General features: G+C 36.1%; 1 protein-coding gene across 1 annotated transcript in view; it reads left to right on the top strand.

Annotated features, from left to right (window-relative positions):
- The window catches only part of MYO16 (myosin XVI), a 424,936-nt gene that overhangs the window by 208,971 nt on the left and 197,860 nt on the right, over positions 1-18,105 (top strand). Inside the window, exons 20-21 of the mRNA XM_059685100.1 lie at positions 1,403-1,475; positions 15,134-15,286. Of these exons, the coding sequence (XP_059541083.1) occupies positions 1,403-1,475; positions 15,134-15,286 (226 nt within the window). The remainder of the gene's footprint in view (positions 1-1,402; positions 1,476-15,133; positions 15,287-18,105) is intronic.

An 18,105-nucleotide genomic window follows, 5' to 3' on the forward strand; every position in this document is an offset into this window, starting at 1 on the left:
CTTCTGCATCTGAAGCTCATCTTTGTACCATTGAGTACAAATTGTCTTAGAGGCAGGATATCATATAATCAATACTCTACCTTATTTTTTTTTAAAGGTCATTTAAGTGACATAGACCCTAAAGCAGCGGTTCTCAACCTGTGGGTCACGAACAATGAAAATACATCCTGCATATCAGATATTTACATTACGATTCATAACAGTAGCAAAATTGCAGTTATGAAGTAGCAACGAAAATAATTTTATGGTTGGGGGTCACCACAACATGAGGAACTGTATTAAAGGGTGTGGCATTAGGAAGGTTGAGAAACACTTTCAGAAAGGATTATGATTATGTTCTGATTGTGAAAACAAAATCCAGATACAAATGAGTCCATTGCCAATGTGCCTCTGTAGTTTGGACAAATCAAGGGGAGAGAAAACCACCAAAGTCTGCATGAGCAAGGGTGGTGGTATTGAATGATAGGCACCATGATGATGACGAGATATCACACCCACTGGCAGAAAAGGAGGAGAACAGGGGCCCCGATGCTCTGGACCAGCGATGTGGAAGGGGTGGGGGGTGTGCCCTCCTGGCCACCAGCATTCCAGAATCATCATCCATCATGGAGGGCTTTCTTTGCAAGGAGAATCCTCATGCACATTCCTTCGTGCTGCCACCACACTGCTCACAGAAGCCAGGTTGTCAGGGCTGCTGTCACCAGCCAGGTTTTCTTTCTTCTTTCCTCACTCTCTATGAGGGTTCCAACAACTGTGATTTAAACCATCCAAGACTGTTGCAAATTCCAGTGTAGTTTACATTGGCAAGGAAAAAGTACCACAAGGTACTTGATTGATTTCTTTCAATTTTACAACCAAGTTGCATGTTCTTTCTTCTTTATTCATAAGAATTCCTTTAGGAAGATCATAATATGAATTTTGAAGAGGCTGAATTTAATCTATCAAAGAATAAGCATGTGGCTTATCATTTACCTCATATTGTACCTATGTGTGATGAAGAAATTGCTTGATTCCTGCTTGTGTAACCTAACAAGATAAAGTATTAGCAGATGAGAGCCATTTAGCAGGTGGGCACAAATACCTCTAGAGAAAGGAAATCTAGAAAAGACACAGGACTGTTTCAGAAAAGCGAATATTAAGCCACCCCATGTATTTTTATATTTTAAACTTAGAAATCAATTTCTTTTAATGTTCTCTGTTTGAATCAAGGCATTAAAATAGCACTTTCCCCTCTAATTTTCAGAGTTTTTCATCGAACTCTTGGTAATTATTTGCATGCTGGTACTTCAAATTAGCAGGGTTATGCTAAGTGGCCAGATTTCTCTGTTCTGAAGTAGCAAGGGGCAGGGGGTCCTGTAAGAGCTTGAAGTATGCCTACTCACTGTTTCATTGCTCATTTCAGCATGCAGACTTTGCATATCGGAATATTGGACATCTTTGGTTTTGAAGAATTTCAAAAGAATGAATTTGAACAAGTAAGTGTTTGTTTTTGGAATTTGATAAATTTTATAATGTTTTCCCCCTCTAATCAGTTAGCTGTTTTTAATTCATTAGTGACTATTTGCATAATTGCTTTCAAATACATAATTAAAAGAAGTACTTTGCCATTCTGTTTTAAAATTAATGTCCCTGCTTTGTTGACAGTTTATCGTTTTTTATGTGATCTTGTAAGCAACTGGCATAATCGTATTTTTGAAACAGAGGCACTTGTTTTGAAAGACAATGCTTGATGAAGCGCTGAGTTGTGCTTATGCTGTTTCAAGTAGGTCAGAGAGACAGAAGGAGGGCATCTGTATTTGAAATCAGGGCAAAGATCTTCAGAAAGCTTGGCCAAAAAATCAGAATGGAAATACTCTCTTATGCTAAATGCTGTTATTTGTAGGTTCATCTTTACGTGACATGCATACATATGACTATGTCAAACTCATGGAAATAGATTAAAGAGGCATTGATTATTTTTAATCCATTTACAATTTAGGGCACCTTGAAAGGCACTAATTTGTTTATGTATCTTAATAGCACTGGATAAATAGTTTGATCAAGTTAAATATATCTAAAAATTAAGTGTTAAAGAAGAGAGTAGAAATAGAATTTGCCTTACCAGGCGGAGTAAGGAAAATAAACCTGAAAAAAGATACAAGTGGAAAGGTAGAAAACCAAGCTGTACACGAAGAATTACAACTCCCCAGTGTTTAGGGAGAACTGCTAATAATTGCATAACTTGTGCAGCTGTCCTTTAAACTAGATGTTGGGGTGGTAAAGGACACTAAGAATTAAATAGAGTGAGTTTGAAACCTAGTTCTGTGACTTCTATTAGCAAAGCTTCTGGGCCGAGATGAAGGGTCTATAATGAGCTTGGATTTCGTATTCTATAAAATTAGAATTCTTCTAGATTTACACAATTGTGAGATTAAACAAGATTGCTGTTATAGAGATCCTGATGTTTTCTGGCTCACTGTACCTGTTCAAGAAATGGTGAATAGCAATCCTTACTGTTGTAAATGGGAACACCGGAAAAACTGTTAAAATTCAGCTATATTTTTTTTCCTTAAAAAGATGATACAGCATCCTGTGAGTACATCCTAAATCATACTCACTTACTTAATCCAGGGTGAGTCATCATGAATCATGTTTTTTAGAAAACATTCCAAAAAGCCTAGAATGAAATAAGCTGAAGACCATAGATATTTTTCTCTTTTCATACTTTTGTATCCATGGATTCATAGAAAAAAGAGGACTTCATGGTTGTGCTTATTTGTTGCTTTTAATAAGAAAAACGGTGATGAAAATAAGGAAGAGAGCAGTTGGAAGCGTGATCAGTTAATGCCAATATGTGATGTACTTCTCAGTGAAGTGTTTGAATGGTAACTGGCAGCCATATCGATTCCTCACATTTAAACCTTAGAAAACTTACACACTTTCATGTCTGTGATGAGACTCTGGATTCTCCATCACGTGCTAACATGTAGAAGTTGCAGGTGAAATGCTGTCAAGGCCTCTACTTGGAGCCATGCTCTCAGCACCCTGCTTTACACCCCAACACAGTCATCTATCAAGACTGTGCTTGTAACTGATATTTACAAAACATTTATGTTATTTTCTTATTAAACATCTTATTTCATGATAATTATGTATATTTTGAATTATTTGTTCATTCTGGTAAATATTTGAATAATATGTTTTAGAATAGATTCACAACCGGGTTTTTTTTATAACTAGGAATGACATTTTTTCCCAAATCCTAAGAATGAATCTCTATTAAAAAGCAAAAGGTAGTTTTAGACATTTATGGATAAAATTGCAAGACCAATTCTTAGACAAAATAATATTTTAAAAATGTAGATACCTTTTTCTTAGCAGGTGTGCTTTGCTATTGTACACAATAGTAACTAGAAGCCATTTAGAAGTATAAAATCATTTTCTTAGTGATGAACCCCAAGTCATTTATAGTGGACTTAGTTAATTCCTAAATTTCCCTGGGAACTTTTTAAAGGCCATTGATTTGAATGATACATTCTAGTTTCTTGAGTTGCTAATAGATTGTGAACTTTCTTATTTTTTTATTCCATTGGAAACTTTCAAACAAATGCTTAATAAACCGATATTATATTCAGACTCAAACCCAGACAAATATTATTGCCTTTGTGTTTAGTTTTATTCAGTTTTAAGCTTTTGACCCATCTCTGAGATGTTCATTGGGATGTCAACTTCTACAGGGTTGAAGTTGTATTTGATGCTGCATTTTGTATATACTAGAAGTTTAACAACTGTGTTCTAAATTGAAATTTTACATATAAACTCATGAAAAATATCTTCACAGTGTATTTCCTAGTTGTTCTCCTTGCTGAAGAATAAATGTATGTAGTTCTTGACAAGTGTTCCTCCACAAGAAACTTAACAGATGTTTAGAAAAGGACAAATCGGAGGAGATATAATAAGCATATTAAACCATCAGCTTCTCCAACCTTGGTATCCTCAAGTAGCTCTAAAACAATGGTTTCCAACCTTTTTTGGCCACACCCCACCTAAACATCTCTAAAATCCTGATGCCCCCCTGTGACATGTAATTCTTATTATTCAAAAAGTGAACTCCTATTCATGTGGAGGAAGCCTAAAAGGCCATTAAGTTGGTCTAAACAAGCTTTCAAAGAACATGGCATCTATGAAAGAGAAAAATAAAAGAACAAAAAGACAGTTGAAGTACTGAGGAAGAAATCACTAAGAAATTGTTAAAAAATAATAATATGAAGTAATATCACAAAATAACAAATAAAGTTTCAAAACATATGATAGAGAACTAAAATCCATAAATATGTCACAATATGTATTTACATACTATATACGAGGCCCCTAGAACCATAAGGAATGAAAAATATTCACTGTTAATAACTCATCTTGAATTGCCCCCCTTAAAAGTCAAATTGCCCCCTTAGGGTATGTGCCCCATGTTGGGAACCACTGCTCTAAAAGATTAGATGAATGGTTGTTATCCTTTTGATGATAATTTGTTTCAGCTCATAGGAAGTGTTAATCCCATTTTCTTTGACTCTTAATAAATAACTTTTACTTTGAGCTATTTCATATATTATAATAAACACCATATTTAGAGTAACAAACACCATATCTATCAGCATTACTCCGATGATTCAGTGGAGAAGGGCATGCTAAAAATTGAGTCCTGAAGTACCTAAGTACCTATGGAGAGGCTCTGCATTTATTACCTTGATTAAGTAATTACATTATTATCAGCTTACTTTCTGTTAGGTCATATAAACTTTATAAACTCTCTTTTATTATGTGAAGTTGATCTCTAGCACTGTAAGGATATCTCCTAAGCCATTCAAAGGAAAGCCTCTCCAGTTGACTCTTCAGCATTATGCAGTGAATTCCAGTTTATAATGCTTGATAAGTACAAAGATGATAAAAAAAAAAAGGGTACCTTCTTACACATTGCAATGCCACTGTTGTTAGAAAAGAGAAAGCAATTCAAGGCAAAAAGTAGAAAGGTATGGTAAAAATATTTCTACTTCCAGAGATGATTACACATTAAGAAAAGGAATGAATGAAAACAATGAGAGAACTTGTTAAAGCTGTAAAATCTGCATGTAAAACCAATGACTTTTCTATATTTTTAAAACACCTTTTCAGAAGACAGATGGAAGAAAACTTTGTTAAAAATGAGTAAATAGCCTGAAGTGAGAGAATCTGTAAAATGCTCTGGAAAGTCACATAATTACACTTAACAAATGCAAAGATATACTGCATTTTTAGAGAGAAAGGGTGCCGGGGTCCAACCCCAGCAGGTCCAGGGGTTCCTAAAGGTGTAGACGGAGTCGGCGAAGAAGGAAGGACACAGAGACAGTGTTCAGTTGATCAGCAGCCTAGCCAGGATCTCCAGCCAGGATCTCCAGCCAAGTTCTGGTCTGGATCTCCAGCGAAGTTCTGCTTAGGATCTCCAGCCAGGTTCTGTGTCCATGTTCTCTTGCTAGGTTCTCCAGCCAGGTTCTGTAGCCATGTTCTCTCTCTAGGTTCTCCAGCCAGGTTCTGTCCAGGTTCTCCAGCCAGGTTCAGTCACCAGGTTCTAGTCAGGTTCTCTTGCCATGTTCTATCCAGGTTCTGTAGCTAGGTTCTGTCTCTAGGATCTTCAGCCAGGTTCTCTCGCTAGGTTCTGTCTCTAGGTTCTATTGTCAGTTTCTGTCCAGGATCTTTTGCCATGTTCTCTCCAGCGAAGTTCTTCTGTCTCTAGGTCCTGTGCCTAGGTTCTGTGTAGGTTCTGTATTCTAAGTTCTGTCTCTTGTTGTCTTGTTACATCTGTATTTATAGCAGTTGATTCAATCCTATCAATCTCTATTCCAAAGGTTAGGGCGTTTCTTATCTCCATTCCAGGGAGTAAAGATTATGTAGCTTAAGCATGATTGTTCATAGTTAAAGTGATTAATTACCCCACCTGGCACTTAGTTAAGGGGTTTTATTCCCTCCCTAACTTCAGGGGGAAATCCTTACCTGGGGAAACAACCTTTCTCAGAGAGGTGACCTTGGTTAAAACACATAGTGCCAAGAAGGTGAGCAAACATATTAAGAACAGTATGCCATATATGCCAGGTCCCTTGAAACAGCAAGGATAGACCGGCTCCTGGCAAAAGGGTTAATATTATAAAGATGTTGATTTTCTCTAGATTAATTTATAAATATAACTTGATGCAGTCCCACTACAAATAAATGAAGAACGGATGACAGAATCAGAGCAATTCAATTTTGCAGCTCCTACTAAGTAATGAAGCTAAGCAATGAGTATCAATCATTACTAACATTACCAAAAGAGTGACAACAAACACAAGATGTATGTCAAGTGTTCTTGCCAAAAAGGAAAGCAAAGGTAGGAAAGAAGGAAGGAAGGAAGGAAGGAAGGAAGGAAGGAAGGAAGGAAGGAAGGAAGGAAGGAAGGAAGGAAAAAAGGAGACATTCTGAATATAATGAAGTTTTGTGAGCTAACTACTAATTAACAGGAACAGAGGACAGCATAACATGTTAAAACTAGGGAGTGCACGCTGCAAAATCCAGAATGTGGGACACTGTGCAGGACAAATAGCATAATTTCTTCAACATATAAAATACCACAGTAAAAATGTAAAAGCAGAAGAGTGACCTATAGATTGAAAGAGATATACGAGATACACAAGTCAATTATTTGTACATTATGTAGATCCTGATTTGTTTAAGTATAAAAAAATGAGTTATGGATGTAATTTGAAATCTAGATTTTTGAGAAATTAAGAAGTTAATGCTGATAGAAATAGTGTGTGATAAAGGAAATATGGATGTATTTTTAAGTTCTTATATCTTAGAGAATCATACCAAAACATTTTCCATTTAAATGACACAATGTCTGAGAATTACTATAAATGAGACTAGTTTTGTGGGTATTAGGGGAATGGATAAGGCAAAATTAGCATTGAGTTGGTAATTGTTGATGATTGTTGAAGATGATTGATGGTAAAAGGAAGTCCATTAAATTATCCTCTTCACTGTTTAATATTCTCCATAACATAATATTTTAAATAAATATAAATGACTCTCCAAATAAGGATGGAGAAAGAATAGAAAGGCTCTACAATCATAGGAAATTCAAAGAAGGCAAAATAAACTATAGAATCTTACAAATGAAACTGATCAGAAGAGATAATGTCCTTCACTTGAGGGAAAAACATAAAATAGTCTCATAAACCACCAGGAATTCTAAAAAGTGAGTTGGAGACTCACAGTACACTTGGCACAGTAAAGGCCCTGAAAAATCTTGCAGAGAAGCTCATTAGCTTAGCCCAGTGTTTCTCCAATAGGCTTCTATTTTATTATTTTCTAGACATTAGTAATTTACATCTTACACGATTAGTGTTTTGATGAATATATTTGAAAAATACTGAATATCTGAAAACTAATATCCTCCTCCTCTCCCATGTACATATATATGTAGATATATATACACGCAATTACTATACATATATACTCACATATATATGTATATATGTATAGTAATTATGAGCAAATCAGTTAATGGATTGTGTATGCTCTGTTCCATCATCTACTTCAATGTGTTTAGCCATGTCTACATATTAAAATTACCTGGAAAGCTTTTAACATATATCAATGCCTGGACCCCACTCTGATTTCATTGGTTTGGGGTCAGGTGGGGACATCGGCCTTTTTTTAAAAAGCCACCAGTTAATTCCAGTGTGCACTAAGATTGCAAATCACTGTCCAACGCCTGGGGCTCTGCCTTTAACTAGAGTCAGCTTTAATTAATCTCCCACTTTAATTCCATGATGTATATGTCATGCTCCATTATATTTTTGCTTCCGATATATTTCACTGAGTAATAAAGGGAGAACAGTTGGTAAAAATTTACTCAAGAAATTAAGTTTGTCATTAATACAAATGATAGGCCATCTGGATAAGCAATAATGTTCTGTTACTAAAACGTGTTTTCAAAGGGTGCGTAATTTTTATTATTAAACCCGTTAGCAACAGCACTTTATGTACAAAGTGCATGCTAATTAAGCAGTACTTAATAACTGTTCATTCTCATCTATGAATCCTCACCTTTCACCCACATTCAAGTCCACTGTAATACCTGGAAATCTAAAGAAACCCAAACACAATTCTGGTGGATAGAGTTGAAAAGTAAAAATAATGATTGTTATTGCATTGAAGTCCATGATATTCTCAATTATTGATGCATATGTATGCTTCTAATACATAAACTAATTTTCCTATAAAAATCTTTCTATGGTTCTGTTTACCATACACCCACATACATATATACAACACAGTTCAGTGAAGATAAATTAAGATAAAGAGGTTCTTGCTGTGATTTTGGCTACCATTTGGTTGGTGGGATACATTCTTCCAATTTTCACCTCGGTATCTGACATAGGATGCTCTGTTTGTATTGGTCCCCTAACTATACTTCCTGGCAGTTGCAAAGTTCTTGTTATAGTACTTCTTTTATATTTTAACTTTGGTTCAAACAGGGAGTGCTTTCAACAGTTTAGGGAAAGGAAAACTGTTTGGGTAAAAAAATATATTAATCTACACATTACTTCACAGTGAGTTTGAAAACATTCTGTTCTGAACTGCATGTGCTCCCAGTGATTCCCTTTACCACCCAGCATCGCTCTCCTCTGTTAGAAACACAAATACATGTTCCCTTCCGGAAAGCACCGCTGTAATTAAAGCTATGAGTCAAAAATCACCCCACAGGCCACTCAGTTTTACACAGCGAGCTGGCATTTTCCCTGGGGGATTTTAATAAATTACTTTTCCCCCCCTCTTCCAGAATAAAAAGAATGTGAAATACAATAAACGGCTCAGATATATTGTAAGGATCATCCTATGACACAAAGTAACACCCTATGCTGCAGCTTCAAAATTATTAGAAACTCAGTAGAGAAAGCTGTATGTTTTAAGAATCATTTTGACCAGGAGAGTAACAACTCGAGTGGCTCTATTCAAAAGCACAGTCCAAAGCCCTTTCCCATGGGCAGAAAAAGTGGGCAGATTGCTTTATACCTTCCTTGTGGGGGGGTGTGGGGGGAAGAAAGGAAAAAAGAGAAGAGTGGAATTTTGCCTTCCAGTTCTTCCTAATTTTGCCTAGCTTTGTTCATAATTCATACTTGGTATCACCATTTTGATTAAAACAGCAGAGCAATTCAGTAAAGCCACAATTCAGTTTAATAAAATATTAGTAAGTAAAAATAATTAAATGCCTTCTTTTTATTATAGAAATGCTCAAGTTAGTCAAAACACTACTCTAGGCATACATACAGAGATGTCAGCTGTTAGAAGGTCAAGAGCAAAGGGATTCCCACCCATAGTGCACGAGGGTTCCCTTTTCTCCACATCCTTGCCAACACTTGTTGTTTGTTTATTTATTTATACATGTCTTTTTAGAAAATTTGATTGAATTTATTGGGGTGACATTGGTTAGTAAAATTATACAGGTTTCAAGTATACAATTCAGTAAATCATCTGGGTATTGTATTGTGTGTTCACCACCCCAAGTTGACAGTAATTTCAATAAGAATAAATGTAGTTCTTATCACTGCCATGGAGGTGTACTTGGTGTTGTGGTTTCTTGATTACTAGTGAGCTTAATCTTTTGTGTGTAATGGCCATTTGTATTTCTTTGCTAGTGAAGTACCTGTCATATGTTTGTTGATTTATTGATGGTAGCCATTCTGACAGGTGTTAGGTGATACTGTGGCTTTTATTTTTTATTCTTTCAATCACCATTTATCCTCTCTTCCACCTCCACCCACTACCATCCCTGAAATCACCACACTATTGACCAGGCCCATGAGTTCTTCCTTTTTTTTTTCTTTTTTACTCATTCCCTCTACTACCCCTCAACACTCCATCACACACACAACCAGAGCTGTTTGCCCACTGTCTATGAGTCTATCTCTATTTTGCTTAGTAGTTCAGTTGTTCATTAAATTCCACATATGAGTGAAATCATATTGTACTTGTTTTTCTATGACTGGCTTATTTCACTTGCGTTTTTCTGATGATTAGTGATGCTGAGCATTTTTTCATATGACTCTTGGCCATCTGTATGTCCTCTTTGGAGAAGTGTTTATTTAGGTCCTTTGCCCACTTTTTAATTGATTTTTTGTGTTTAATTTTTGGTGTTGGCTTTTATAAGATCTTTATAAATTTTGGATATTAATCTCTGAGGAAAGTAGTATAGAGTTACCTCAAAAAAATTAAAAATGAAACTGCCTTATGACCCAGCATTTCCACTTCTGGGAATATATCTGAAGAAACAGGAAATACTAGTTGAAAAAAATGTATGCATCCCTATGTTCATTGCGGCATTATTTACAGTAACCAAGATTTGGAAGCAGCCGAGGTGTTCATCAGTAAATGAGTGGATAAAATACTGTGGTGTATTTACACAATGGAATATTACTTGACCATTAAAAGAAGGAAATCATACTTTTTATTACAGTGAGGATTAACCTGGAGTGTATTATGTTAAGTGAAAAAAAGCCAGTCAGAGAAAGACAACTATCACATGATTTCACTCACATGTGGAATCTAATGAACAAAATAAGCTAACAAACAAAATAGAACAGACTCATACATACAAAGAACACACTGACAGCTTTCAGAGAGGAGAGTGGTTGGGAGGCTGGGGGAAAAAGGTGAAGGGATTAAGCAAAAAACAAACAACAGAAAACCTCAAAGACATAAACAATAGTATGGTGATTACCAGTGGGAAAGATGGGGGTGAGGGAGGTAGAAGAGGATAAAGGGGAATAGGTGATGATGGAAGGAAACTTGATTTGGGGTGTTGAACAAAAAATACAATATACAGATTATGTGTTATAAAATTGTACACATGAAACCTATATAATTTTATTAACAAAAGTCACCTCAATAAATTCAATAAAAAAGCGTAAGAGGATTTATTCAGGATGTCATCAAAAGTAATTTTTTTTTGTAGCTACAGAGCTACAGTCTATTCTGAATGCAAAATGATAAGAAAAGTCTATTAAACATTTGAGGCATTCACATCTATCTAAGCATTTTCAATCAGAGAATCTCAAAATGAGGAGAAAGATAAGTGTCATATAATTTGGACATTTCTTGTACAATAGAGAATTGGCCACTAATGTTCTTATTTTGGAATCCTTTATTAGATTACTTTTTATTGTTTCATATAGTAACATACATCACCTTATATTTCATGGCTTCAGCATTTATTTCTGGAGCAATCTATTTCCTAAAATATATTATATTTAGGTACACCTTCCATAACTACTTTTAAATCAAGCCCCTGAGATAGAAGATCTATTTGTGTTATCTTAAATGATTTAATGTACTTTTTAAAATCAAAAGTTTTTAAAATAATTACAGTGGTGTATATCTTATAATCAAAGAGAACATTTTTAATGGTTCTATTCCATAATGGAGTAATTCATTTTCTGTAAGTATTTCACCCCACATTTAACAATCTTTATTAATTTTTAGTAAAAAATTACTTTAGCATTAGAGGGTTGTACATATTACTAGATTAGTGGAAAACCTCAAAATATTTTTTAAGCAAAGTGAACTAAATTTTAAAATTTTCTCTTTTTTTTGCTCTCACAATAATTTTCAGAACTTTCTGTTTTTGATTATTATTAAAATGAGAGTGACAATTAAATGTTTTTCTTTCACAGTGGGGATACTACTGTGGACAGATGCTACACAGTTTTATGAAAAATGATTTGTCTTTCCAGAATCATTCCTAGCCACTTAGTTTTGATGAAAAAATACAAGAGGATGAATGTGCTAGACTGTAGGAGTTTTAAGGAAGTACATATGTTTCTGTATTCCATCTCTCCCTTTGCTAGCCATAATATACAGAATTTGTTGGTCTGTATTCATATTCAGTTGTTTTTGCCTAGACAACCAAGCATTTCAAGTTAAATTTTCTATATGCTATGTTCTCACCTGAAGTGACTGTAGTTCTAGCATTTTTTATATTCAGAGAATTAACCAGTAAAAGTGCAAGTTTAAGAAATATTTAGTTTTAAATATATAAAACTTCCAGGTTTGTGTATAACTCATGAAATCTAATTGTCAAGAGGCAGGGAGGAAAAGTTCTATAACTACTGGCCATGTCAGTTAGAAATAAGAAAATTCAAGTAATTCCAGATATCATGGATGGAGGGCTAGGAAGAAGAAAATGATGCAAAGAGTGATTCTAAGTTTAAGAAAATTCTCTCAATTTTATTTTATTTTACTTTATTTTATTTTTTAGGTTTTACAATAACTTCCAAGACAGAACCAATGTGGTGTGGTTCATATTCTACTTTTCACTTAGATTTTATTTTGTAATTGAAAGCAATAGGGAAGCTAATTCAAACTATAGACATTTATTTATCATCAAATCACAGAAACCATTTTTTCAGTGTGAAACAGAAGTGCAAAAAAAGTATTGGAAATAAGGGCATAGTCCTGGGTCATCATTTCTGACCTGGAGCTAAGAATTATATTTGTTACTTTTTGGGTATCAAGATATGCTGTACAGATAAGTCTTAATTTTAATAAAGTTATTCAAATTTTTATTTAGTGTATTTCTACTTTATTGATTATTCTCTATCTATTATCCTATATAATAAAAGGTTAATATGCAAATCGACCAAACGGTGGAAGGACTGGTTGCTCTGATGTTCACTGACCACCAGGAGGCAGATGCTCAACACAGGAGCTTCCCCCTGGTGGTCAGTGTGCTCCCATGGGGGGAGCGCCGCTCAGCCAGAAGCCCAGAAGCTGGGCTCAAGGCTGGGAGGGCATTGGTGATGGTATGAGCCTCTCCTGCCTCCGCAGCAGCGCTAAGGATGTCCAACTGCCAGCTTAGGCCCATTCCCCGTGCCGGCAGTTGGACATCCCCCGAGGGCTCCTGGACTGTGAACCTTGTGCACCGGGCCTCTAGTGTCTATACTAATAAAAGGGTAATATGCTAATTAGACCGGATATATTCCAGACAACCCCCCGAATATCCTTCCGGACAAAGCCGTGGCTGCGAGAGCCGAGGCAAGCTGCCAAGGCTGGGCGGGCCCATCGCAGAGCCCTGGCCAGGTTGGTAGGGCTTCCCTCAATGCAGCATTGATCAAAAAGCCCTGGCAGGGTGGGCAGGGTGGACAGGGCCTCCCTGTGGGCAGCAGTGGGGCCCATTCAGAGTCCCGGCCAGGTGGGAAGGGTCTCCCTCTGCTCTTCCATTGATCCCAGAGCCCCAGAATGGAGGGCAGGGCCTCCCTGTTGGCAGGGATGAATGGTGGAGCCCAGGCCGGGTGGAAAGGGTCTCCCTCCCTGTGTGGTGTTTCAGTTTCCCTGTCCCATTCTACCCCCAACTCTTGTGATAGCCTTGGACACCAAGGGCCTACAATCATTTTGAGCTTTAGCAATCCTGATGAGATTAGCAGGGTGAATTAGAATAGTGAGGGTTAATTTCTAGGAATATGCATTTTATCTTAGTAAAGTTTCTGGACAGAGGCCTTAAACTACTATTTTTAAAACAGTTTTATTGAGGTATAATTAACATAATAAATGCACATATTTAAAGTATACAGTTTGATAAGTGCTGACATATATACAAACCTCTGAAAGCACGAACACCACCAAGATAATTAACACATCACCCCATAAAGTTTCCTCGTGCTTTTTAAAAAATATATTTTTTTATTGATTTCAGAGAGGAAAAGAGAGGAAAAGAGAGACAGAAACATCAAAGATGAGAAAGAATCATTTAATGGATGCCTCCTGCACACCCCCTACTGGGGAGTGAGCCTGCAACCCAGACATGTGCCCTGACCAGGAATTGAACCGTGACCTCCTGGTTCATAGGTTGATGCTCTGAGCAACACTGGCCAACTCGTGCTTCTTTTTTATTACCTTTCTCTGTTATTTTGATTTATGTAAATTATTCACCTTTAGTTTTTTTCAGGGAGTTACGGAATTCTAAATATTTCTAAGTGGCTTTTAGATTTTACCTAGTGTAACAGTGGTTAGGTTGCAGGTGGGGGAACATGATGGTCTGTGAGACTGAGAGAGTTCATTAAAGAAATGGGCGTAGATAGGGAGGAAACAAGGCTCGAGCACTGAGCCCTGGACCACCAGGATGGAGTCAAAGAAGGACATAGGAGTGGCGAGTGAGGTAGGGGGCCGAGAATGATGTTCTGGAAGACGGGTGAGACGGTGCTCCACGGAAGCGGAGGAATCATTGTCACATATGGCAGGCATGTCAAGGAAAGTGAACACTGAGGATTGAACATTGGATTTAGAATTGCACCCATCACCAGTGGCTTCCACAAAAGCAATTTTAGTGGTACCAGGGAAGCAAAATTTTATTACACTGTTGTCAGTATTGGGAAGGAGAGGAATTTGAGATAAGGAGACACTCTTTTGAGTTGTTGTTGTTGTTGTTATAAAAAGAAAGTAGAAAAGTAGGAGAGTAGCCTAGAGGGAAGTAAGACTTTATTCTTATTTGGTTTCTTTTCTTTTTTAAAATATGTTAAGATAATTTTTAAGATTAAGAAATTAAAACTAAGGTTAAAAATAACATCTTTGTTTCCTGATAGGAATGAAGAAAACAAACATTTGGGAAAATGTCAAAAAATTTTCAGATAAAGGACGTAGTTTCTGCAATAGAATGCTTAGGCCAGTTATTCTTTTTGGAAGAAACCCATTTTCTCTTGCAACAGAAATGAGGAGGCAAGACATGCTTCTCCTTTCCCTGGGATGTCGCAGTCAATCCAGCTTTTATCTTCACTTGTTGACTAGAGACCAAATATTTACTGGAAATATTTTTTAAATCCTCAAATATATTTTAGACTACAAATTTTTAAGTTAATGCTATAACTATACGTGTTGTTTTTAACATTCTTTAAATTAAATAATCAGACAATGTATCCAGTGGAACTCCTTATTTTGGCTTTTCAACAATACCGCAATGCTTTATCTTGGTAGACTAATTGGTGTTGAATGTTCTTGAGTCAATATTTCACCAATCTGAATCTGTGTTGTAGAAAGAGTGGATCTGCATGGCCATATTATCTTGTGAATTGTTTTCTTTTTCCCATAATAGCTTTGTGTCAACATGACCAATGAGAAGATACACCACTATATCAATGAAGTGCTTTTTCTACACGAGCAAACAGAGTGTGTACAAGAGGGAATTACCATGGAAACAGCTTATTCTCCTGGTAACCAGACTGGAGTTTTGGATTTTTTTTTCCAGGTATTCATGTAATATAATTAGTGACTTTACAGAATACTAGTACATGCATTTAGATATGCTGGAGACAATTTTCTTTAAGAGACCTTATTTTTGAGATATCTTTCTATGTGAGACTCTATGCATTTATAATATTTCAAAGTCAACTGAGGAGCATGTTACCTTTTTTCTGAAGGGGTATTTGAAGGTTTACTAATTCATTGAAAGAACAAGATATATTAAATCAGTCTGTTATAAAAATATTCACATTTATTATATTACTAAACTTTCCTTTTGGCAAATGCTCAATGAGCAAAATTTATATTTTACTAGTTAAAATAACATGCAAGACTAATAAGAACATAACATAAATTCAGAATCTTTTTTATTTATCTTTAAAGTTTCTAAATATAAGTATGAAAAAACTGGCAGAAAAATACATATGCATACCTCTTAGAATATCGGCAAGTGTTTATAATTATCTTTGTTTCTGCCTTGTAATGCAAGAATCTTTGCATCAGTATTTCTATTATATAAACAAAAATCCATCATATAAGTAGCAACCCCTATCTACTAATATAGGATTATGTATATTTACCCATAATATCTCTAAAACACATGAACATTGTTTAAAATTGATAACATTCAGCTACTGAGAATAGTATTTAATTTTCTACTCTTACTTATAAATTCTTTTATGTGTTTTTAATATTGTAAAATACTCTTGTTCTGCTACCAACTTGTCAAACTATTTTAAACATTAGAAACCTTAGTTCTCCAGAAAGCCCTCCCTCATCATGACATACATAAATACATAACTTATTTGAGATTTTAAAAATATCTTCAAACTGACAGCAATATATACTTAACTGTACATGAAGGGCTTCAGTACCCCCACCCTCATTGTCATTTGCTGCTATATCATTAACTGCTATACAGTGGTCAGCTGAATGATGTTTCTTCTATCTCTTTGGCTGTCATCCCTGAGGCTTCATCTTTGGAAAGATAATTTCAATAGTAGGGCCGTTATCAGTATGAGTTGGAAATGAGAGTGGACATTTCTGGCTGCTGCTTTTCTTTGGTACCCACACAAATGTAGTGAAAAAGCATGCTAAGTGTAGGGTGAAATACACAGGTCTGTATGCCAGGCAAGCATATACCCTACAATACAAAAGAAGCTTATTGTTTCCTTTCTCACAACCTTCAATCTTCCACTACTCACTAATATTTCAAGTTTTGCATAGGCTGTATTTATATTTCAATGAACATATATTTGTCTTATGTCCCTGAGGGGAGGGGTCGATCCAGATTCTTCCCAAGTTCTCCAACTGTCTAGTACAGTTTGTTGCACACAGTGTTGCTGCTTTTTGTTATTATGGTGAAAATGCATATGATAACCTGTCACATACAGAGGAACAATTCATTCTCTCTTAAGCCTTCACTTCTGAAGGAATTGAAAGGTCATTAATCCCTCTTTGTGACTTACTTCTCCATGTTCTGTGTTCTTCTTTTATGCATTTTCCTAATGCAGCAAGTTTTCCAAGTCAATAAGTTTGATCATTGCTGTTTTTTCATGGCATTCTAGCAAATGTTCAGAAAATGCAGCACATGTGAACTTGAAAAAGTTTTTGGAGACAATAAAAATTATAATGCTTTAAAAATATATCTTGTTGGTAACCAACCACATCATCCTTGCAAAATATAAAATATCATCTTGCTTTTGGATCAGAGTAGATTAGCTCCTTTAGAATTAATCACTTCCCTTAAACTAATTGGGGCCTTGCCTTTGATTTACTTACCCACCCATTAAAGGCTTTATCAAAGGAACAAAAATTCTCACCTCCAAAGGAGGTCTGTCACTGCCCCTGAAATAAGGACACACTTTCACACAATCTTTAAGCAGCCCGTTTATCCCTCACTGCGTGTCTGTATGCACTTGTGAGTGTTTGTCTCTGTGTGTGTTTAACAGTAGATAGAGAGGGGACTTCAAGTTGATAGATGAAGGAGCAGCTTCTGAAAGTGTAATATCACACTTTATTTTTAACACTTTCTTTGTTGTTGTTTCTTTGTTTGTTGTTTTCTGTTAATCCTCACCCAAGGGTATTTTTTTCATTGACTTTTAGGGAAAGTAGAAGAGAGAGGGAAAGACAGAAAGAAACATGGATGTGAGAGAAACACATCAATTGGTTGCCTCCTGCACGAGCCCCCGCCAGGGCCTGGGCAAGGGAGGAACCTGCAACCGAGGTACATGCCCTTGAAGAGAATTAAACCTGGGACCTTTTGGTCCACAGGCTGATGCTCTATCCACTAAGCCAAATCAGCTAGAGCTAATATCACTGCTTTACTTATTCATCAGCAAAGAGGTTGCTATAAATCGAAATAAAGACTTTAAAAAAAAATTTAAATATCCAGACAATATCCTAACAAATATTCTAAACAATGAGTGTTTTTTAAGGCCTCTCCTCACCCGTCTGTATACCTATATATTTTTAACATTTTTTCACCTCTGTGCTATTCATGGAGACTCTTTATGGGGTCCCTGCCACACTGAGATTCTTGTGATGTATCATGCAGAACTGCCTGCTAGGATAACACTCCTTGAAATGGACTTTTTTTCTCCAAATTTCCTTATTGAAAAGCGTTTTTGTGTTGATAAGCACTGTCTCTCCAGGTGTTCTCGGTAATTTGCTAAGGTGGTGAACTTGCTTTTTGCAGGCATTTCCAGTTCCTTCATAGTGCATTTCCACCTCATTGGTTCTTCCTTTTCCTTCCCAGAAGGCCATTGGCTGCACCTCCTAGAGATGGCCCTCTAGGTGCCAGATGTCTCCAGAAGGCCACTCCTG

Source organism: Myotis daubentonii, chromosome 2 (assembly GCF_963259705.1).
Source record: "Myotis daubentonii chromosome 2, mMyoDau2.1, whole genome shotgun sequence".
NCBI lineage: Eukaryota > Metazoa > Chordata > Mammalia > Chiroptera > Vespertilionidae > Myotis > Myotis daubentonii.